Source organism: Oncorhynchus kisutch, linkage group LG2, assembly GCF_002021735.2.
Source record: "Oncorhynchus kisutch isolate 150728-3 linkage group LG2, Okis_V2, whole genome shotgun sequence".
NCBI lineage: Eukaryota > Metazoa > Chordata > Actinopteri > Salmoniformes > Salmonidae > Oncorhynchus > Oncorhynchus kisutch.
In genome coordinates, this window is record NC_034175.2 from 50,610,106 (window position 1) to 50,634,344 (window position 24,239).

Genomic DNA, 24,239 nt, shown 5'->3' on the forward strand with positions numbered 1-24,239 from the left:
ATTATTTATTATTCTGCAAATGTAGACTATCATTTTTCAAATAAAAAGAGCATTTGCAGGATTTTCATTTATGCTTAAAAAATATTAAATATCCTATATTACAAGAAGAGAAAGATATATCACATTTGACATTTTGTGAAAAGTATTTTAGGATATATTGCTATGTGTATAAAGTACTGATAACACCTCCTGTCTTGATATGTAAAATGTGGACACAGTTTGAAGACTACCATCAAAGCTTTTCAAGAAACAGAATCTTTTGTGTTCTGCTCAGAGTGGGCGGTCCGTGCGTCGGGTCATAGGTGACTTTCAGACAGCGTACTAGTTTCGCGCCAGCGTTTTCGCGGGGAGAGGAAGCTACACTGGGAGAGTCAGAGAGAAAGAAAATACGTAAACTATTTGCTGAAATAAGATAATATCGCGTATACTTGCAGTATATTATTGGCGTTGATGGTATCATTTTCTTTTATCGTTTGTGTTCTTTCAGGAATTGCAAGGTGAGGAAGTGCATTTGGCTGTGTTTTCTTTGTATTTTCGCGCGATCCGAGGGAGTAGCTTGCTAGAAATAAAATACTCGTGAGCAATTGCTAGTTAATTAGTTTGCCACCTGTATTATTTTTGACAGTAGTGCCATTCAACATTATTTCGTAAGTTGAGAATGTGCGTATATTTGGTATTATATATATTTTTTGTAGATGGCTAGTTAGCAAACCAGTTAGCTAATGTTGTGGCTACCTAGCTAACCAGCTCACTTCAGATAGTTTTGAGCTATTTTTTTATATATTTTTTTTAATAAGTTAGTATTAAGCTTATAGGTGTCCAGTCCTGTATGTTGAACAGCTACTAATGCCCTCTACTTAGAAGGGTAGCTAGCTAAGAGGATTGAAGAGTAAGTACAGTTCAGGGATGTTTTGATTCTGGCAGTGATGCCGAGCCTGACCCCTCGTACTCACATGGAAGGATACACGCTTACACGTTCAACTCGTAGCAACTGTGTCAAACAACATGCATATATCCAAATCAAAAATATGAATCCAAAACTTTACTCTAGTTATCTAGTAACCTAAACAAAAACACCTGTTGAGGCAGAGAAGGAACATTGTCACATTGTCTGTCTCAACATCCTCTCCCAGCAGGGTTTGAGTGAGAAACCAGGATGATGGCGATGGTGCCTCCTACCAGCTCAGGTCTCCTTCCTCTGCTGGAATCTCTGGAGGATAGCACAGCTGGACAACCGGAGCAGACTGAAGCCTACCTCACTATTGCCAAGTAGGTGCTTTAGTTGGACATGCGTAGCCTGTAAGGTGACGTTGTTATCCCTAGATGCTGATCTAAGGTCATGTCAGGTGTATATTCTTCTCTCTAATGAGCTATGGTAGGGGGTAGATCTGTGTGTCTTGTGTAACTCTATATAAGATGCCTAATTTTCTATTGTAAATGTACACTGTAATTCCTGGGTCTGACTTGTCTTTTCAGTCGTCTCAGTGGAGATGATGGAACGCAATTCCTCCCTGCAGTAGTAAAGCACTTTCCACGTTTGGGTAAAACTTTCCAGGTGAGTGCTTGCTTTATGTGAATAATATTTATAAAGCAGTACATTTACATTTAACATAGGGATACTGTCATAAATGTCCACTTGTAAAGCTATTGTCATGTTGTTTTAGACCCATATCTCCAGTCAGAATGCAGAGCTGAGCCAAGCTGCCCTGCAGGCCCTGGGGTTCTGTGTGTTTCATGTCCACGTTGTCTCTGCTATCTCAGGTACTGAACAAGTAGAGCACTTCATAGGTTTACATGGTACAAGTGTAACTGGCACGGATAAGTCTAGTCCTAGACTAAGAAGCACTAATCCAGATTTACATTGACACTACTTTATACTCCAAAGGTAGACTTAATTTACAGACCCCAATAGAATTCTAGAATGCAGCTGTAGATTACTGAGAATTTTCTCTTTTTCTCACACATTTCAAGCAGATATGGCTCCAAAACAAAGAGCTTTTAAATTTTGTTTGTTGACTTAGTTTTAAGGAGCACGACCTCTTTGATATGACCCCACATTCATGTCAATTGGAATAACACTAATTTTGTTTCCCTTTATGTAATAACACTCACTATAAAAATAATAACACACAACTAAAACCCTGGAGTAATTAAATTACTCACTCAAAAAGTACTAAGTATTATATATTGTAAATATTATTTACATGTATGAAAAATAATCCATAATGTGACCAGAGTACAATATTTAGAAAGCATTTCAAAACCCACACAGTGGGTTATTTGATCGGCAACGATTCTTACTTCTGTAACAATTTTAAAATACAAACAATTATTCAGACTATTTCAAAATGTATATAACCTCTCTCAATAAGATTTAGTACAGACCAGGCCTGACACGAAAGGTAGAAATAGTAACTTGGGTGACGACAATTCAGTGAATGCAAGTATTAGATAGACAGACCGATAAAGAGAGAAGATACAAAACAACTGTTCAGGGACAATAAAAAAAGTACACAATTTCCCTAATAAGATTTGTAGGTTAAATTCATATCACACTCACTTGAGTGTTTGGATTTAGCCTTCAACATGCCATAAAACGTATTGAAGCACGGCCCCATCCTACAAAGTGGCAGGTGTATAAAGTTGTGCACACAGCCATGCAATCTCCATTGACAAACATTGGAAGTAGAATAGCCTTACTGAAGAGCTCAGTGACTTTCAACGTGGCACCATCATAGGATGCCACCTTTCCAACAAGCCAGTTAGTAACATTTCTGCCCTGCTAGAGCTGCCCCGATCAAGTGACCGCATCGTCAGTGACACATAATGTCGCCTCCAATTCTTGTTTTCTTGCCTGACAGCCTAACTACAGAGTTCGCCAGTGTTAGTTGATTAGTGACAAAGCTGGGACAGTTTCCAACTGAAATGTATCGGTAGAAACGGGACAAAACACGCAACTTGTTACTTGGCTATTTAAACAAATATCACCACAACTCTATCATATGAGCTCCACTGCGCGGGCGTCAACCATAACACGACAGCTACGCTGTCAAATAATAGGAAAACAAGGCAATGTATAGCCTACGAATATCTTTACCTAGCGAACAGGACAAACCATGACTTACGCCCAACAGATAAACACAAACTACTCTAATCTCAATTTCGGTGGCTTGCTAGCTGCTTGTCTGTATGGCTGACTAGTGAAAGTGACAGCTGAGCTCGGTGCTTCGAAAGCTCAACATTAATTTATCGCCACAGTACTTTTCTTGCCTGACAAGCAGCGTGGGCTATTTCCATATGGATTACATTGGTAGGATCAAGACAAAACAACCAATTAGTTAGCGGAGTATATATAGCCTAACACTGCAACTATTCCCGTGAGACAGAGAGCAATCATTTGAGCTCCTGCTTCACTGCTGATGTGCTCACCTGGCTGTACCAAACATGTGATCATGACAGGATTTGCTAATCAGAGAGCAGCATCAAACATCAACAACACCAAGCATATATCTGCTGTTGACTTGTTTCACTCACCTCGACATCATCACTTTCAAAGTGCGAAGACGTGTCTGAATCCGTATCGCCAAACGACACAGAATACAGCCTCTTCCACTGTGAAAAGTCGTGACCGCTCTGTCATTTTGAGTAATTAAGTGATGTTATTTATTTTAAAAGTCAAATGACAGCATGTCCTGTTTCTGGTTGATGACGTCAGTCACGGGTTGTTAGCAAGTACATTTTCCCGATAATGACAGATATTTTTCTTTATCTATGTTCTGGAAACAAGCCTGTAATGTATGATAAGGATGAAGATAATGTGATTTGTAATCCTCTCTTTCTCTCCCTTTCCCCACAGCTAATTTTGCAGAGGAGATATTGTCAGCACTTTCCTCTCTGGTGGTGAAGTCCACAGACAAGAACACATGCACACGAGCATTATGGGTAATTTCCAAACAGAACTTCCCTACAGAGGTGGTGGCCAAGAAGGTTCCAGAGATCCTGAGGGCCCTGGAGTGTGTGCGGACGAGAGAAGACATCCAGTCTGTAGTTATGGAGCACGAGTCTCTGAATGTTGTCATAAGGTATACAAACCCACCCACTCATGTACTCCTACCTCGTAATCAATAGCTTTAGTTGGGTGTATGACCCTCATTTAGGAAAGCACCATTTAATGGTTCAGCGTGATAACGCTGACATTAAGCAGATGGATGTTACAGTACTCTATCTGTCTCAACATTCTGTCTCTGTTTTGGCTTGTGTTCATAGCTCTCTGGGCTGGAGGAGACTGTCCTGACTTTATTTCAGTGATCATCAGCACTTACTCTGTCATGACACACTCTCTCTGTGGTCAGTTTGTTGGAGCAGGCCTCGGCCCAGATGGGTGAGGATGCAGTACAGTGGGCCAAGCTGGTCATCCCCCTGGTGGTCCACTCTGCCTCTAAGGTGCGCCTGCGGGCGGCAGCAGCCCTGGAGATGGGCCTGCCTCTACTTCTGGAGAAACAGAAGGAGGTGGCTGCCATCCTAGAACCTCTCATGTCCTCAGTGAGTCTTTACTCTGTCATTGTGTCTAGGCCAGGTTACTGTCAAATCACTTTGTGACAACTGCTGATGTAAAAACTGAAATGGAAGGTTTGGAAATGCAGCACATCAAACGCAGCATGTTTCATGCAGGTTTCTTCACATTCCGACATCATTTATCTTGTTTCACTCCAGAAACTCATCCCAGAGCTCCAGAAACTGTTCTCCACGAAGAACGAGACCAACGTGCTGAAACTCTGGCCGTTGTTTGTCAGGCTCCTGGGGAAGGTAAGGCTCGGTCATTCTTTATGGTTTGAAACCTACACCATTTACTACTTATTCGCTACTTATCTACTACGTAATGGTTAGGGAGGGAATTGGGCAGTGCATGTAATGATCTGCTTGGCTCTTCAAAAGTTGTATTGAAACACTGAATTGTGTTCCATCCCACAGCTGCTCCATAGAGGTGGTCCCTTCATCAACTCCCTGCTTGGCCTGGAGGAACTGGGCTTCCGTAGCTCCTCCCCAAACATCAAGAAAATCGCCTTCATCGCTTGGAAGAGCCTTATTGACAATTTCGCGCTCAACCCAGGTGTGTACAAGAAAACCGCATGCTTTGACTTAATACAGTTGAATTGAGTTGCTGCTTTTTAGTCTTTACTTTCACCAGCTGTTTTACTTTAAAATGTATTTTAATCGAGGTTTCTATGACGTGGTTTATAAGATACTCTAGTAAACATCCACTGAGTCCTCACACATTATTTTCTATGTCGATCATGTGCTAAGAGACTTGATTCTCACTGTTGAGTTAGGAAAGTTTACTAAAATACTACTCCTCAAATGGAAAACTATGAGGACCACTCAATAACAGTTGACCATGTTACTTTATGTATTCGTGGTTTAGGGAAGTTCTATACCAGGGGTCTCCAACATTTCCTAGCATGAGAGCTACTTTTAAATTATGAAACATGTCGTGAGCTACTTGTACATTTTTTCCCCCAGCTTTCAAATAGGCCCTCTGTACTTTCCAGAATTCCCTTTTCTGTTACATTTTTCTGTTTTGGGATTTTTTTCTGAACAGTAATATTTGATGTGAGTCCATGTCAGTGGTAAAATTGCATCAAAGACCATTTGTTTTTATTATGATATTTTGGTCTCTACCCCTTTAATTGTGCATTTTGCGAGCTAGGATTGTACTGGTTTAGCCATGTTTTTTGATGCTGCATATTTCATGACAGAGATTGCGAAACAAAAGCCCAGGTAAGCCTACTCTGCAGTTAACTTTTAACTGAAAGTTTTGGGGGGGGAAGTCTATCAACCCAGAAGAAAGTTATCATGATAGCTAACTGGTTACACAGAGTGAATGATTGACAAATGCGTGCAACACACAAACATACAGGGAAATACTGCTGGAAATGAATTGGCAGATAATGTGATAATTTTTTATATATATATATAAAAATAAAAAAATCCAATTGTGGCTAGCTAGGGTTGTAGATCCCTGTTCTATATGGACTGTAACTGTCTGCCTGTCTCCTCTGTACTGTAGAGATCCTGTTCTATACGGACTGTAACTGTCTGCCTGTCTCCTCTGTACTGTAGAGATCCTGTTCTATACGGACTGTAACTGTCTGCCTGTCTCCTACTGTAGAGATCCTGCTCTATACGGACTGTAACTGTCTGCCTGTCTCCTCTGTACTGTAGAGATCCTGTTCTATACGGACTGTAACTGTCTGCCTGTCTCCTCTGTACTGTAGAGATCCTGTTCTATACGGACTGTAACTGTCTGCCTGTCTCCTACTGTAGAGATCCTGCTCTATACGGACTGTAACTGTCTGCCTGTCTCCTCTGTACTGTAGAGATCCTGTTCTATACGGACTGTAACCGTCTGCCTGTCTCCTCTACTGTAGAGATCCTGTTCTATACGGACTGTGCCTGTCTCCTCTGTACTGTAGAGATCCTGTTCTATACGGACTGTAATTGTCTCCTCTGTACTGTAGAGATCCTGTTCTATACGGACTGTGCCTGTCTCCTCTGTACTGTAGAGATCCTGTTCTATACGGACTGTAACTGTCTCCTCTACTGTAGAGATCCTGTGCAGTGCCAAGCGTCTAAAGTTGCTGCTGCAGCCCCTCAGCTCCATCCAGGTGAGGACTGAGGCCCTGCTGCTCACCAAGCTGGAGGTCTGGTGGTACCTGGTGGTCAAACTGGGAGCCAACCTGCCCGCACATTTTGAACAGGTACTGCTCGTGTTTATCCTACTGTTTTATGTACATGTTTATACTGCACATTTTGAACAGGTACAACAAGCATTTCATCTTTATTCTAGAATAACATAACCTGATAATGTGTTAGGACTCTGAGCAGGATTTGTTACTGGGGAATTGAGATTCAATTGAGAACCTGAATCTACTCATGTATTGTCTTATCTGACGTCATCATTGCCCTTTGTTTTTAACCACACTTAATGTGTTACTGTTGTTGACTAGTAGTCTGTGTTGTCAGGTTGGTGTTCCTCTCCTCCAGTGCACCCTGGGCCCGGACTCGGCCCTGCCAGCCACTCCTTCCAGGAGCTCCAGCCAGTGCAGTGCTGTGGGGACCACTACTCCTAAATCTGGTACAGTCTCCCTCTGACTGCCCTCACCTACCTTCTATTGACTAGTACTGGAAAATATTGTCTGCTGCTCGTTAGCTGTTTTGCTTTCAATTTGCATGCGTGACTTGCCGTTATGTACTTGCATTTACCTAGTAGCGTATAGAACAGCATTACTTAATATTCTCGTGTCGGATATACCTGAAATGTGTCACCTGGAACTGTGGAAACATTGGATGTAAAAAAAAATGTTACTGAATGTTTTATTCTGAGATTCATACGTCATTGATGAATCCCTCTTCCCCCGCCCCACCAGGTTCCCCAGCGTTCTCTGGCACTATTGTGCCCCGTCTGAACCTAAACACCAGTGTGGTGGTGGCCCAAGCCTACCCCTCCATCCAGCTGCTGGGACTAGAGATGTTGTTGCACTACTTCCTGGGGTCAGAAGTCACAACCGCCGCAGCCAAGAACAAGCTGACGCTCAGCCTGGGTGAGGGAGGGGGCGGGTTACTACCATAGAAATACAATGGTTACTACCATAGAAATACAATGGTTGCTACCATAGAAATACAATGGTTGCTACCATAGAAATACAATGGTTGCTACCATAGAAATACAATGGTTGCTACCACAATTTGATTTGCTGCTTTGTGGCGCTGTTTGAATATGATTTGCCCTTTGAACCTGTGGAGGTGTAGAACTAGTTTAATAAATGTTTGTGTTACCGTGGGATGACACACACATTATCCTATCCATGTGCAATCCCTGTAAAGTAAACTGTCAGATAAAAAATAATTGTTGGAACCGGTTTGCCTGTTTCTAACTTGACTGACCCTCTTTGTTTTCTCAGAACCTATTTCTCACCCCTTCCTGTCCAGCCCCTTCTCCTTCACCAAGCACGCCCCTCTGCTGATCACTGCTGTGCACGACAGCTTCATCTGCATCGGCAAAGACGCCCCAGGTACCTACCTGCCCTCAAGTAACTCACTCTAATTGACAAAAGCATAGGCTCAATGAACGCCATAATGGCTCTGACTGGCATTTTGGCTCCTTGAGAGTAGGGATGTGGTTTAAAAAATCAATAGTTATTTTGGGCCATATTTTAGCGATACTTGTAATTTTCTTTTTTGTTAGGTGTTATTGGTGTAAAAAAAAAGTCTGTCATGGAAAGAGCAGGTGTTCTTAATGTTTTGTTTACTCGGTGTATGGTGAGCAATATGTTTGGAACAGCAAATTGCAATAAAATCGTTGTTTCGAATCTCAATACATTTTGGATCGTGAACTCTCTGTGTAAACGCACCCAGAGAGAAGTACTCTCTCCATTAAGGGAATAGAATAGCTCTGGCTTGACTTGCTGTCGTGGAAGGGCTCCCTCACACCGACTAGTAATTGGAAACAGCCTCAGAGTCATTGCTTGGGGGTGGAGGAGTTGGAAGGAATGATTGTATGTGTAGAAGTGCATGTGTGGGGGGGGGTTAAATGACTGCCACTTCATGTGGGGTGACTTGCCTTTTCTCTCTATCCCCTGCAGATGCCTTGCTTTCCCTTATATGGAAGAACCTCGTCAGTTTCGTAAGCACAACGATTGATGCTGGTGAGTGCCAGGGTCCAATCACATCAGATTGGAGTTAGAGAAGAACTGCTATCATGATTTAGGCCTGCAGTCTATCCAGGAAGCTCTGTAATCTCACTCACTGATGAGCTAGTTTCAGCCTTGGCTAGCTCCTCTATACCCATGTTACCCAAACGTCTCCTCGTTACCCCCAACCGTTCCACTTACTTTATGTATTGCAGTACAGGCACAGCTGAGTCAACTAATGAAGGACATGGTGATCAGTTGACCAGTAGTGTCATTTATAAGTGTGCTATTACTGGAATACATCAAGTAAGTGGAATGACTGGAGAGGTTTGGGAAACATTGCTCCGTTGAAATGATAGACCATCATGCTGGATGAGTAATGCCATAGTTTAACCTCACTCCATCTTCATTTAGTTGGCTACTATTGGGAAATGTTCTGTTCTGTGGCCGCTGCTCTGTTGGACTGACCCTTTCAGCCATGGGGTCAGCCCTGCGGCCCCACACAGAGTACCAGAGCTGGGCCTGAGTGCTCTTTGTCAGGGGGGAGAGCAGAGACCCCAGCCTCCCCCACCCCAGGCCCTACCCCACTGTCATCAGTTTAAGTCTGAGCGGACGTCAGACTTTCGGGTCTGAAACCGCTGTGACGAGGAATGAAATCTGAGGGGCAAGACCCCAGTGATGACCTTCCAAAGAAATTACGTAAATTCATCTCAAGTCTTTCCTTGAAAGAAAGAGTCCTTGCCTCTTTCTCAAAAAGTAAATTCAAGGTCCCTCTCCTTGGACCTTCTCCAATGTGTTTTGAGAAGGTGGTGAGGAGAGAGGAAAGACCAATGGAGTTCCACCCCTAGTATGTTGTCTTTGTTTGTCTCTCATCCTGTCCCTTGTACCTGTGTTACTGTGACAGCAGGCAATAAGAAGGACAGGCAAGGCTCTGAGGTGCTGACCTTGCTGCTACAGGCTCTACAGAGCATCATCTCCTCAGAGGCCCTCCCTGCAAACAGGGCTCTGGTAAGACCTGCCTCCACAACTGTACTACCTACTCTTATTCTACTACACCTCCAACCAGGACTGGTCTTCTGGTAGCCCATGTTAGTGGAAACTAAAAGCTGAAGTCTTACTAACTTCTGTTAATGAGTCTGTGTTTTGGTCCAGAAGTTTTTCATACAAGTGTCAGTAGACCACCTTGTATGTAGATGTTCTGGATATCGCTCAATGCCCTGAAGCGCCACACTTAGCTTGTAAAAAGGTCTGCTGTAATGCTTTCAGTATATGGTTTTCTTACTGACTCTCTCAACAGGGTCTGCTGGAATTGACAGTGAAGGGTATCCCTCAGAGAGTACTGGGATCTGCCTCTTACCAAGTGGGCAAAATGGATGTACTGAATGTGAGTTTCTGCCTCTTCTCTTTCTGTTCAGCTGTATGCAGGGTGTATCTGATTATGCTCTTGACACAGATCTAGGATCATTGGGAAAGGCACCATGTAAGCAACAGTTTCCATACGTAATCAACTGAAATGCAGTAGGTCTATCCAGCGGCTTCCTGCTAGCTCGGACTCCTTTCTTTGTTGCACACAATCTTAAATCTGAACAATAGAAGGTTCCCTGAGACATAGCTATAGACTCCTATGACACTGTACTGATGACAACCCTGTGACCTGCTCTATAAAGATGTCTTCTCTAGATCAGTGTAAATGAACATCCTGCAGTATCTTTATGGGAGCCAGATGTGTTCTGATTTCTGTGTGTGGTGTGGTTACATTCTCTCGTCCGTCTCTACCCCAGGGAACCCCAGCTCTGTTCTTGATTCTCCTGTTCTACAACCACAGTCTGGTGGCAGGCTTCGTAGAGGATGAGAGGTGGGTTTCCCCCTGTCTTACCATAAGTAAATGTAGCAGCCACATGTCTTTTTCTGGTCTTATTTGAGTTGTATCTGTTTCTGCCTGTCCCCCCCCCCACACACACACACCCACACACACACACACACACACACACACACAGGTTCTTCCTGTGTTTGGAGACACTGGTGAGCTGTGGTCTGTCCGGCCCCACGTCCCCCCTGGCATTTGGGGAGGCGGTCCTGGCGGCGGTTGGTTGCAGCGCGGGGACTCTGGAGAACAAAGAACAGCTTTGGAGGATGTGGAGCCTGGTGGTCAACCCGCTGACTGACACCATCACACAGGTTAGAAAGGAACAAACTGTATAACTAACATCTGTACATGTCATGTAAATGCTCTAGAACTGCACTGCATGCGATGCTTGTTTGTTTAGATGCAATAACAATTTCGCCAAGGGGTCACCTTAAACAAACTGATTTATATTTCACCTACGTGTTGCATAGATGGAGATAGAGGTGGAGATTGGTTTAATAAGATTCTCCTCCCTCGTCACAGACCAATGAGGTGAACCAAGGGGATGCTCTGGAGCACAACTTCAGTGCTGTGCTCACTGCCCTGATGTTCCCCATCATACACCTGCTACCTGGCAAGGTTCTGCCACAGGTGAGTCTCTGAGATGGCATACTGTATCCAGACCTGCCAGCCTGCACACATTTTGCGTACCATGCATGCAATGTGAGGTCAATGTATGCTTGTGTGGAAAAACAACCCTTAAATACACAACAATAGGCTTCTAGTTGACACATTGTGGTTTTTGACTCAACCGTCTGAAGTTGACCACTTATTTCTTAGTTGGTTCCTTAGCTAAGGCGTCATTACGACAAAGATAGTTGGCTGCAGAGTTTAGTCAACTAAGCGAGAACACTTTCTAGCCTGCACATGCTTTGATATTTGCAACAGTAGTATGAGCAAGCGCATGGACAAGCAGAAACGATAATGTAGGCCTATGTTAATGAATCAGTTCTTGATCAGTCCTCTTAATATAGCTGTAGGCATATGTCAACACTAGGCTGCGGATGTGATAGTCAGTTCACCAATGACAAGGCATGTTGAAAGAAAGGTCTGACAACTAGGATACCAAACTAGATGGATGAGGTCGGGGATGGAGAACTGAAACATCTCATACAGGCCTAGTTCAGGTGTTTCATATTCCAGATAGCCAACAGTAAGCTAGACTACGACAACATTCAGAAGAAGCCAGTGAACGTTTTCACCAGACTATCCAGATAGACACCTGTTAGAATAATCATTACCCCTACATTTAACCTAGAAAACTGAAAGTGTCATTGAGACCTGAATTTAATTTAGCATCAAACAAAACATCTAAGTTGGGTACATTGTTTGATATGTAAGACTTTCAGGAAATGGCCGTTTAAAAAAAAAAAAAATGGTTGCAAAATGCTACAACTTCCTGAGGGGGGAAGTTGACTGACCCCAACCAACCAACTTTAATCTTACATCAGCACCATGTTGTCAGGAAATTCTAGGGAGAGCCCTCGTGTGTACATTTTAAACGTATTTCTAGTTGGCTGCCATAGAACAACCAAGTACCCATAAGTCTATAGACTACTATTCATACTGAGGCAGTCTGCCAACACCATTGTTGGGCAAAAAAATCTGTGCATTTGCCTATGATTTGAGCAGTGTGGGTGTCGCACGTGCGCAGTTGGGGGTGCCGGCGCCGTGCTGAAGTGGTAAAAATTGGTTGGCAGGTCTGCTTATCTTTTAAAAGATCATGCTATAGGATTCTCCAATAAACCACGGTGGAACCTATTGAGGGCTTTGCTCTAATTTTCAGTCATTTTAAATGAAGTACCATACTGTCGGTGTGATCTGAGTGGATCAGTTTCAGAAAGTCGAGGAGGCGCAGATTCACTATCCTCATAATGAGGGCTGGAATGCAGGGTAGTTTGAAGATATGTGATTCTGCGTTGTCCCACTGCAACGTGCTCAATCTGAAACATGCTTTCTGCCTCTGTAGATGACTCAGAAGGCCATGCTGGGTACGTGGTGCGGGCTGTATAAGGTGTTTGCCCGCTGCTCTGCCCTGGTGGCCACTGCCGAGGAGAACGTCTGCTGTGAGGAGCTGTGTGTCAAGATGGCTGCCATATTGGACAGAAAGGCTCTGAAGGTAAGCAAGAGGGGACTGCTGCACTGTACCCAACACCCAATGGTTATCTAATTTACCAGAGTTGGTAGCCTTTTGATGAATACTGTGGTCCAGTAGTTTGTTCAGATTCATTGAGCCGTTCCATGCCCATTTGTTTATCCTCCAGGTTCCAGCAACGTTGCATGCGGTTGCTAACATCCTCCTGGTCATCGCTGAGAGTGCAGACTTCTCTCCCTACACACCACAGTTCCAGCAGAAGATGAAATGTAAGATTCTTTTAGCACTGTTTTATCACAAATGCACGGTGTGTTTTAACTCAATGGGCTTGATGTTTACTTACCCTCCCCTCGTCCCTTCCAGCTCCCCACAACCATCTAACCTGGGTGCGTAAGAAAAGCAAGGCGCTGGGGAACCTGTATACCTTCCAGACCCTGCTGGTTCAATCCCTTGAGACCTTCAATGCACTGGAGGCCCCTGAGACTGCCCCTAATGGTACAGGCCTAGCCCTGGTCTCCATCCTCTCTATCTTGTTCTCTAATCTGTCTCTGGGTACAGCCATCCAGGAGGCCCTGGCCTCTCTCTCACATCCCCTCGTAGCCCTCTATGAACAGGCTGGGAGGACTCCAAATGAGCAGCGCAAATGTACCTCAAGTCTTGGAGCAAAGGTGTGTTGAGATGTTTTCCATGTTGTTTCTTTATCTGTACTGAAATGGATGTCTGTATAAACTACTGCATTAATGTTATATACTGAACAGAAATATAAATGCAACAATTTCAACGATTTTACTGAATTAATGTTCATATACGGAAACCGGTCAATTGAAATGCATTCATTCGGCCCTAATCTATGGATGTCACATGACTGGGCAGGAGCGCAGCCATGGGTGTGGGCCTTTGAGGGTATAGGCCCACACACTTGGGAGCCAGGCCAATCAGAATTAGATTTTCCCCACAAAAGGGCTTTATTACAGACAGAAATACTCCTCACTTTCATCACTTGTCCGGGTGGCTGGTCTCAGATAATCCCGCAGGTGAAGAAGCCGGATGTAGAGTTTCTGGGCTGGCGTGGTTACACAAGGTCTTTGTTTTTGAGGCCGGATGGACGTACTGGCAAGTTCTCTAAAACGGCATTGGTAGAGAAATTAACATTAAATTCTCTGGCAACAATTCTGGTGGACATTGCTGCAGTCAACAAGCCTGTTGCACGCTCCCTCAAAACTGACCTGTTGATATGCCACACATGTCAGGTGGATGGATTATCTTGGCAAAGGAGAAATGCTCACGAGCAGGGATGTTAACAGATTTGAGAGAAATATTCTTGCTGCGTATTTAGCATTTCTGGGATTTTTTTAAATTCAGCTCATGAACCATGGGACCAACACTTTACATGTTGCGTTTATATTTTTGTTCAGTTTCTAAATAATTGATTATTTCTTTGCGTGCTTCTACCTCTTTAACCGATCATCTGTGTCTGGGTGCTAGTCTCACTATAAGTGTGTTCTTTCTCTGCAGCTGGAGAAGCTCCTGAGTGATGTCTTGGGGTGCCTGCAGATCCGTTCAGCCCTGGCCTATGATGATGAGCTGCTCTCCCTGCTGTCCCCCTTGCTCTGTGTCCTGTTCCTCCATCGGCGCAAGCAGGTCCGCTCCTTAGCTACACAGTTCTGGAATGCAACCTTCGCCAACACTCTGGTCCTCGTTTATCCAGAGGAACTCAAGTAAGAATCTGTTTGGACGTTAAGATGAGCCATATTATATTTATGGGGTGATCTCCTGGACCAATAGAATATTCAGTGGAGAATCTCCAATAAAACTGCTTTTAAAGTCCAGCAATGTATTTAATCTGGGTCCTGAAAACTGGCCCTAAACTGACCCTAAAAGGTTTTCATGTTTGCTAATGTTTGTTTTTTCCAGGCCGGTGTTGAGCCAGGTGAAGCAGAACACTCCTATCATTCTACCTGGATTTCAGTCTGTTGAAGTTCCAGATGAACTCAGTGGACAGTACTCGGTGAGTGTTTTCCCTGTTGAATAAGTCAAATCGGAGCAGGTTTCATATGAATGGTGTAATAATCCCTGGATTATGTTTTGTGGATGCAGAGTGAGAGCTCTCAGCTGGAGACCAAACTGAGTGGAGTACAGGTCACTTCTGGGGTGAAGAGGGACTCTCTACTGCCCAGGGCTGAGGAGATAAAGGACAGGAACTCCAGGACCTCTACCAAGCCCGTCTCTGTAAGTGCTGCTTTTACCCAGTAATTTCCCGTGTATGAATTCCATTTCAATTCCCCACATTGAGGAAAAATGGAATTGACTCAATTGAAATGGAATTGTTTATTCTCTGAACCCCATGACCAAATCTTGTGCTCGGCAGCTTTTATATTCTTACAAAGGCCATCAAAACACAGTAAGTTGTCTCTATTGCCACCAGCATCATATTAGAGCTGACTTTTATTCTCTCCCTGTCAGACAAAACTTGACTTTGGTTCTCACAAGCTGCCTCGTAGAGAGGAACTGGAGGAGCAGGCCTCAATAGACTTTGTGTTCATCCCCCCTGAGACCAAGGAGAGAGTTCTCACTGAGCACCAGAAAGAGGTCAAGAGAACCAAAAGGTCAGTTTCGGGCAAATCAACTTTGTTAATTTACTCTTTATTTAACCAGAAAGTCTCTTTACGTCGTCTCTTTATTTTTGCCTTTAGACAAATCAACAAAGTTTAGAAATGCTTACATTTTCTCACTGTATAATGCTTTTGTATGGGTTTTATTCTAAAGGGTTGACATCCCTGCCATGTACAACAACCTGGATGCTTCCCTTGATACCACAGTCTTCACCCAGTACACACAGAGTCAGGAGGAATCACTGTAAGTAGTTGGCTGCTGCCGTTACACTGTATACCACTAATCTATCAACGTTGGGAGACACAATGGTTAAAACGTAAATATATTTTTCAGGGACAAATTACCAGCAGATGAGCAAGCCGGAGATGCCGCTAAAGATGAGGTCAAAGCAGAGGTAAAGAGAATCTTAACAACAATTGTTACATTTGCCCCAGAGTTCTGAATTATGAATTATATATTTTTTGCCCTGTATGAACTGTTTTCATTTAAATTAAAACATAGAAGCCATCAAAGCTAACAGCCTTTTCCTCAAATGCAAAAGAAAGTGAAAATACAAATCAAATGTCTCTGCATTCTTTTCTCCACAGGGTAACGTGGAACGGGATGAAGCTTCTGAGGTTTTGGCAAAAGACACCCAGGAATATATCAGTCCAACCAATGAGATGGCAGAACCCCCAATGGAAGAGGAGCCTCCTGTGGAAGCACTTCCTGATTCTGCAGACGTTTCCATGGAGGATGCCAACGAAGATGTTCCATTGGAGGACTCCGATGTTGCCATGGAGTCTAGAGAAGAGGGCACCAGTCCAATTGTTTCTGGCGGCTCTGATATCATCTCGGGGACACCTAAGAAACACAACAGTCGTCGCCAGTCCTTCATCACTCTGGAGAAGTATGCTGAGGGGAAGCCTGCTAGTCCTGCCAGCGTGGTGAAGTTTACAGGCCCCCTCACCAGGACCTTGAACAGTCAGGAGCAGGAGCCTGCCTCTCAGAAACCATCGGCAGAGATTGAGGATGACACAGACCGACAGGACTCCCAGGAGACTGAACAAGTAAGACACAAAAGCGCCAGGAATGAGTCTTTCCTAAAGGAGGGAGAGGAACACGAATCTTCAGAAAACAAAAAGGAATCTGAAGTTGAGATAATCGCTGAGAAACAGTCAAGTGAAACCACAGAGGACGATGTCATCCCAGACACCCAGACTCAGGTGGAAGTACTGAAGGAAGTTCCAGTTCCTGCAGTTGAAGAAGTAATGGGAAACAACAGTCAGGAAGAAGAGGAATCTAAAGGTCTTTTGGAAGATTCTACCAGCTCCCAGTCCACTCTGAGCCAAGGTGAACCAAGGCGGTCCGGACGGCGGAGGAGTAGGCCACTGAGACCAGGAGAGGACACAGAGGAACGAGATGATCTAGACAAACGGAGGAAGAAGTCTCAACCTGGAGAGGATGTGAGTCAAACTGATTCACCAAAGACTACTCCCTCTCTTGCCAGTCCAAATGATAGTCAGTCACAACGTAGAGCCAGTAGGAGAAGTAAGCTGGCTGTTGAGGAGGATGGTGGAAAAGACAAGCTGAGAAAGAGAAGTCACAAGGAGTTGAGTCAATCAAATTCCAAGCTTGCCACACCTTCACCTGCTGGTGATAGCAACAGCCTATCACAGGGTTGGAGGAGCAACAAATTGGTCAGGGAATCAGAGGAGCTGGTAAAAGACAAACGGAAGAGGAGAGGTGTTGCAAAGGAAGAGCTCAGTCAAAGTGACTCCCTAACGGTCACTGCCTCTGATAATGATAGCCAATCACAGAGTAGACGTAATCAGAGGAGTAAGCTGGCTGTGGAAGTAGAGGATGATGGCAATCAGAAACGAAAGGGTGGTAGGGCTCAGAAGGAGAAGCCAAGTCAAGCAAATTCACATGTAGCCAAACCATCTCAACTAGAGAGTCAGTCCCAGGGTAGAACAAGCAGGAGCAAGGCCGTCAGTGATTCGGAGGAGTTTGATCTCCCAGACAAGGTTGAAAAGCAGGATCCTACTGAGGAGGAGCAAAGCCAACGTGATTCTCAGATGGCCACACTATCTCCTGCTGCTCAAACAGGAGATGAACAATCACAGGGTATATCAAGCGGGAGGAGTAAATTGGTCACACAGTCCGAAGAACAGGGTAAAGACAAACAGAGGAGAGTTGGCACGGAAAACACACTCAGTCAAATTGACTCCAAGATCACCACACCTTCAGCCACTCCAAAAGATAGCCAGTCACAGGGTAGAGCAAGCAGGAAAAGCAAGGTGCCCCTTGAAGTGGCTAAGTTGGAGGACAAAACAAGTCCAAATGTGGCCACTGATTCAGCAGCAGCACCCGAGATGAGCCAGACTGATTCTCAGGTCACTCCTTCCGCCACCAGACAAACAGACAGCCAGCCGAGGCTCAGAGGAAGATCCAGTAAGAGAAGCAAGTTAGAGGAACAGTTGAAGCCCAGCAGCAGCCCTATGCCAACCCCTACCATAGAGACTCATAGCTCACAGGTGGCAGACCAGGCTGGAACACAGGAATCCCCCCAAGGAAGCAGAAGGACTACGAGACGGAGAGCTTCTCAGGGCTTACTGTCCTCCAACGTGGAGGAGTCAGACACTTCAGAGACCCGGGAGGATGCCCAGAAACCCAAGAAGAGAGGCAGGAATCCCAAATCCACCGAAGCTCTTCAAAGCCCACTTGCTACTGTTGGATCAGGAGAGCCAGGGGCTTACCTAGAGATCCCAATGGATCTTTCTGAATCTTCTCTAAAGTCTGAATCTGAAAAGTCAGACTTGCAAAACCCATTGAGTGAGGCCTTAGAAGTTAAGATTCCTCAGGATGTGGATGAAACCATTAAAAGTATCAACTCCCTTAAACCTGTTATGGATGTTCTGAAACTTCCTCTGATAACAAAGAACAATATGGGGCAAAGGGAGGAAAACACTGAGATGGTAGATATAGAGGGTGAGTGTGAGAATACCAAGCTGCCTTCTCAATTGATCGACTCTTCATTCAAATCTGATCTAGAACAACTTAAGATTCAGCATTTTTGCATATCCCCACGGAAGAACCTCAAAACAGTCTCTTCTCAGGAAGGTGTCCATAGTGACTTTGGGTGTGAAGGGCCAACACAGCTCCAAAATAAGCTCCTCACTGACTCTGAGCAGGCCTACTCTCCAGTGCCTTCCGCTGATGGAAATTCATTCTCGGGATATGAAAGTGTATTACTTGAACCAAACAAACTATGCACCCCTCCCATCTCCAATGGTCTCCCCACAGATACTTCACCCAGCGAAGCTGCAGAGGAGAAACTGAGCCTGATTCTTCAGGTTGCTGAGTCTTCAGGGGAGAAGCTTGTAGATGTGCCGAAGCCTGTGACTGTGTCCAGTGAGGAGGTGACAGAGGAGCAGATGGGAGAAGACAAGGAGAACCGACATCCAGAGTCTACTAACAATGTTCTAGAGGAGGACCAACCAGAAGAGGATGTTTTCATGTCTATTGTGCATACCCAACCAGAGGGTTTCAATGCCTTAGATGAGGAGCAACAGGAGGAGCAGTACACATGTATTAAAGAAGGCCAGCCAGAATCTGACAACACCTCTACTAGGACCAGAGAAAATGACACAGAGCCTCAGGCAAACGACATTCAAGATATCACTCCTCTCCAAGAGAGGGCAAAAATGGATACGGTTCCAAGTCTTGAGTGTGAAGAAGAGGACGGTGAAGAAACTCGGCTAGACAATAATGACCTAACTCTACATCCTCTAGACTCTGTTGCCCCTCTGACCTTCGACACTTGCGAAGCACCAGTGCCTCTACATCATCCAAGTACTTCTAAAGACGTGTTGTGCCAAGACTCGCCTCCCAAGCAGAAGGGTTTGGAGGCTATGATGGGTTTGGAGGTGGGCCAGAGCCCCAGCAGTGGCAGGATCAGGGGAATGTGGACCCCCTCAGCCTCCCCCTCCACCTCTATACTGAAGAAGGGACAGAAAAGATCAATAGAAGAGGAGAGTTCTTCACCTTTCACTAAGGTAACATGATCCGGTGTACTTAATCTATGAAGATTTACACAAATCATACTATGGTTACAATGCGTTCTTTATGATACATTTACAGTCCATTCGGAAAGTATTCAGACCCCTTGACTTTTTCCACATTTTGTTACGTTACATCCTTATTCTATAATGGATCAAATAGTTTTTTCCCCTCATCAATCGACACACAATACCCCACAAAGCAAAAATAGGTTTTTAAACATTTTTGCAAACGTGTTACTTAAACAAAAATGGAAATATCACATTTACATAAGTATTTGGACACTACTCGGTACTTTGTTGAAGCACCTTTGGCAGCGATTACAGCCTCGAGTCGTCTTGGGTATGACGCTACAAGCTTGGCACACCTCTATTTGGGGAGTTTCTCCTATTTTTCTCTGCAGATCCTCTTGCGCTCTGTCAGGTTGGATGGGGAGCATTGTTGCACAGCTATTTTCAGGTCTCTACAGAGGGGTTAGATTGGGTCCGGGCTCTGGCTGGGCCACTCAGGAATATTCAGGGACTTGTCCCGATGCCACTCCTGCGTTGTCTTCGCTGTGTGCTTAGGGTCGTTGTCCTGTTGGAAGATGAACCTTTGTCCCAGTCTGAGTGCTCTGGAGCATGTTTTAATCAAGGATCTCTCTGTAATTAGCTCCATTCATCTTTCCCTCGATCCTGACTAGTCTCCCTAGCCCTGCTGCTGAAAAACATGGTGGGGATGGTGCCAGGTTTCCTCCAGACGTGATGCTTGGCATTCAGGCCAAATAATTCAATCTTGGTTTCATCAGACAAGAGAATATTGTTTCTCTTGGTCTGTGAGTCTTTAGGTGCCTTTTGGCAAACTCCAAGCGGGTTGTCATGTGCCTTTTACTAAGGAATGGCTTCCGTCTGGCCACTCTACCATAAAGGCCTGATTGGTGGAGTGCTGCAGAGATGGTTGTCTTTCTGGAAGATTCTCCCAGAGTGACCATTGGGTTCTTGGTCACCTCCTTGACCAAGGCCCTTCTCCCCCAATTGCTCAGTTTGGCCGCGCGACCAGCTCTAGGAGCGTCTCGGTGGTTCCAAACTGATGGAGGCCACTGTGTTCTTGGGGACCTTCAATGCTGCGGAAATGTTTAGTACCCTTCCCAGATCTGGGGCGGCAGGTAGCCTTGGGGTTCAAGCGTTGGACTAGTAATCGAAAGGTTGCAAGATCGAATCCCCGAGCTGACAAGGTAAATAATCTGTCGTTCTGCCCCTGAACAAGGCAGTTAACCCACTGTTCCTAGGCCGTCATTGAAAATAAGAATTTGTTCTTAACTGACTTGCCTAGTTAAATAAAGGTTAAATAAATAAACAGGTGGAAATATTTCAAGGATGATCAATGGAAACAGGATGCACCTGAGGTCAATTTCGAGTCTCATAGCAAAGGGGCTGAATACTTATATGTAAATAAGTATTTATTTTTAATACATTTGCAAACATTTCTAAACTTGTTTTGTCATTATGGGGTATTGTGTGTAGATTTGAGGATTTAAAAAATATATATATTTAAGAAATTTTAGAGTAAGGCTTTAACCTAACACAGTGGGAAAACTAAAGGGGTCGGTATACTTTCCGAAGGCACTGTATGCATTTATTAGAATGATCTGCATTTCACTAAATCATTATGAATTGAAAATTACATTCGGTTGAAGAGAAACCTTGATGTATCTAGAATGGCATTAGCAAGTTCTGAAAACAGTGTTAAATTAATCTATATTTTGCAGTCTCGACGAGTATCATTTGCCGACCCAATCCAACACCAGGAGCTGGCAGATGACATTGACCGTCGCAGCCCTGTCATCCGATCCAGCTCCCCAAGAGCCAAAACTGCCAGCAGTAGCATCACTCAGCCTAAGGTATATGATCCACTAGTGATGTTTATTCAATGTCATTTGATATACTTTGCACAAAATCTTTATAGGTTTGATTTAGGGTCAAGTATGTGCCACTTGGACTTTCTTGTAAATCATTCATCGTCATCAATGGGAGACCGTGTGTAGAATGTTAGTTAATCATGCAGATATCAAGTGAGAATACCACTCTATAAGTGGCCACAGATTAACAGAACTTTGCCTTTACTTTTTTTAATGTCTTACATTTTGACTCTTAGCCTAACCTCTGCTCTATATTGCAGTATATCACAACACCAACAAAGGGTCTAATGATCCTTAGTCCACGCAATCTCTGCAGCCCGGGGTACAAGAGCTCCAAGAAATGCCTGGTATGTTTCCCCAGCTAGACAGGTAGTACCCAAGTTATTTTCAGACACCATCATAAATGCAACACGGTTTACCTTTTTTTTAAAATCCAAATTCAATCCTTTTTAACCAAATGTATCCGATTACAGAAACCTTATTATCAAGAACAAGGACATTCATTTTACTACATACAGAAATGCATGATATCTCAAAGTGCATGATTGTTGTGCATCATAGTTTTGAAGAACAAGTACATGAGTCCAATTCCTTTGATCAGTGGCTGACTTGATGAATGTTGTTTCAGATCTCAGAGATGAGCCAGGAGCCGAGGCCCATCCCTAAGGACTGTGTGTACCCGGCCCTGGTCAGCTGTTCTACGCCTGTGGAGGCGGTACTGCCTCAGATCACCTCCAACATGTGGTGAGGACATAAATCCCTATATGATGGAACATTTTTCTGGCTGGCTAAATCTGACATACTAGCTAGGTTTTCATGTGAATATTCTAAAATCTGCATAAAAACAATATGCGCATTTTCCCACCAGATGTGTCCATCAAATTGATTTGTGGATAAAATGCAGTGTGTTGATGACGTAGTGTACATAAAATTACTTTTGCGATTTAATGTACCCAGAAAGAAAAAAAGGCCTACATGATGAGATGATTATGGACAAGAGAGCGAGATTATTTTTAGTTGTCAAACGGCAGCCAAGTATCGATCATCATGTCACCAGAATAAGACCCTCAATTATTTAGGTTTATAGGCAAATAAATCTTCATTTCCGGCAACCTTTTAATGCGTAAACTGAATGTCGGATAAGAAATGTCAAGACGGGCCTGATGGAAACAGAACATTGTCTTCCAAATGTCGACAAAACAATATGCGTTAGGCTACAGATGAAATATGTTATGATGATCTTCACAGGGTGGTGAAAGTGCAGTGATGAGCTTGATGCTCCTTTCAATAATAAGTGTTGCTGACATCCAAAACTTCATATTGGACAGTTTGAGATCTTTCCCCCCCAGACATGGAGAGAGATTTGTATTTATTTTTCTCTCTTCCTATAGGCCTCGTGGTTTTGGTCATCTTGTGCGTGCCCGTAATATCAAAACGGTTGGAGACCTCAGTGCTCTCACACCCAGCGAAATCAAGAACCTTCCCATTCGCTCCCCAAAGATCTCTAATGTGAAGACAGCACTTAAAACATACCACGAACAGCAGGTAATGCCGAAAACTTTCAAAACAGTAACTTTCCACCACCTTCTAAAATGAAATCTCTTCTGTTCACCTTATCTTACCAGATAAATAATTGTCCTACATGGATTGACTGCAGATAAAACCCACCTGAACTGATGCCATCTGTTTGGGTTGTATCTGATTGTTTGCCTTGTCCTTGCTTCAGCGGAAGGGCCGTAGTGATGAGTTGAAGAGTTTTGAAGAGATGGAGAACATGACATCAGAGCTGGAGGAGCCAACCCTTCCTCAGAACCAGGAAGAGGAGGACAAGACTCCTGGAGAGGCCCTCGGTGAGTTCCTACCAAATACACTCCACTTTTGAAAAATGTCCTAATGATGTTTTTTTTGGGTGCGATTTGAATTGAATATGTTACTTTAACAATCAATCACATGTCTAGCCCTTTGAAAAGCAACAGTTGTCACAGTGCTGTACTGTAATCCAGCCTAGGCCACAGTTTAATTACTTTTTAATTCATTTTAAGGTCACAATACCTCAAAACATCTTTATATTTTTCTATAAACCTTCAATCTAGTTTAAGCGATCTGTAGTATTACTAATACCGCTCGTCTTCAGTATGTCATACATGGTCTTCTCTCTGATCCCTGCTGTAGCCACAGAGATGTTGGATGAGCAGGGTCCAGAGGAGAGGCCTGACCACCAGAGGCCTGAGGGGGATCTTCTGTTGGAGGTGGAGTCCCTGGGAGCTCGTCTAGCTGGGGAGGAACTGAGCCGCTGCTCCCCTGACCAGCTTGTTCAGCTCCATGATCAGCTGGGAGGGATGATGAAGAATGTAGTGGTGCAGCTGCAGAGCAGACTACTTTCTCAGAACAAGGACAGCGGACCCTGATCCAAACGGTCTACGGGGTTTGGATTGCATTTCTTGGGAATGCCCGACGTGACGTCAATTGAGGGTGCCTATTGACATTTGTGGAGGGCGGAACGTTGGTGTTTTTAGAGATCTTATAGAGCTTTTTTTTTTTATATGGGTGGCCAGGCCCCTCAGCCCCCATGGACTTCGAACCTGAACACTCCAATGGCTGTTTTTCCTATTACACTCTTAACAATTAATCAGGACTGTGCTACATGTTTTTAACTACTGTTGTCTTTGGCCTTTGTCCATGTCCTCTGATAGGTGAGGGAGGTATTTTATAAATGCTCACTACTTTACTTTTCTTTTTAGCCTGAAAGGTTGGGTGATGATGATGATTAACTGTTGCTATGGTACGAGTGAAAGGGAAGCACGGTCTCTGATTGGCTGTTCCAAGACTTTGCCATGAATTGACTTTTTAGCAATAAATACTGGCTAGGAAGGTGGCACTTTTTACATTTTGCGTTCTTAAATAAAGGATGAGAACTTATGAGGGTGTATCACCAAGTGTTATTTTGGATGTATAGGGGGATGGAAAGTGAATGTTCCATAAGCTCATGCCACAGCA

General features: G+C 44.1%; 1 protein-coding gene across 4 annotated transcripts; it reads left to right on the forward strand.

Annotated features, from left to right (window-relative positions):
• Nucleotides 1-327: 327 nt before the first annotated feature.
• On the forward strand, nucleotides 328-24,169 carry rif1 (replication timing regulatory factor 1). 4 transcript variants are annotated; one of them, XR_004204130.1, is made up of 34 exons: nucleotides 328-497; nucleotides 1,134-1,269; nucleotides 1,477-1,555; nucleotides 1,665-1,761; nucleotides 3,857-4,082; nucleotides 4,353-4,542; nucleotides 4,714-4,806; nucleotides 4,972-5,110; nucleotides 6,607-6,758; nucleotides 7,024-7,135; nucleotides 7,428-7,601; nucleotides 7,962-8,072; nucleotides 8,643-8,705; nucleotides 9,595-9,698; nucleotides 9,988-10,074; nucleotides 10,472-10,545; nucleotides 10,688-10,868; nucleotides 11,080-11,187; nucleotides 12,566-12,715; nucleotides 12,861-12,960; nucleotides 13,055-13,359; nucleotides 14,207-14,409; nucleotides 14,606-14,699; nucleotides 14,789-14,920; nucleotides 15,155-15,297; nucleotides 15,458-15,547; nucleotides 15,638-15,698; nucleotides 15,892-19,341; nucleotides 21,093-21,224; nucleotides 21,503-21,611; nucleotides 21,871-21,986; nucleotides 22,634-22,787; nucleotides 22,969-23,092; nucleotides 23,415-24,169. XR_004204130.1 is itself a non-coding variant. In XM_020457415.2 (34 exons), exons 2-34 carry the CDS (start codon nucleotides 1,157-1,159, stop codon nucleotides 23,648-23,650), a joined length of 7,680 nt encoding a protein of 2,559 aa, XP_020313004.1. In that variant the 5' UTR covers nucleotides 328-497; nucleotides 1,134-1,156; the 3' UTR covers nucleotides 23,651-24,169. The 4 variants fall into 4 exon arrangements, 3 of the variants coding, with proteins under 3 accessions (XP_020313004.1, XP_020313024.1, XP_020313014.1); XM_020457415.2 differs by having other exon boundaries at nucleotides 21,503-21,589; XM_020457435.2 differs by having other exon boundaries at nucleotides 9,598-9,698; nucleotides 21,503-21,589; nucleotides 23,415-24,117.
• The last annotated feature ends 70 nt before the right edge of the window (nucleotides 24,170-24,239 follow it).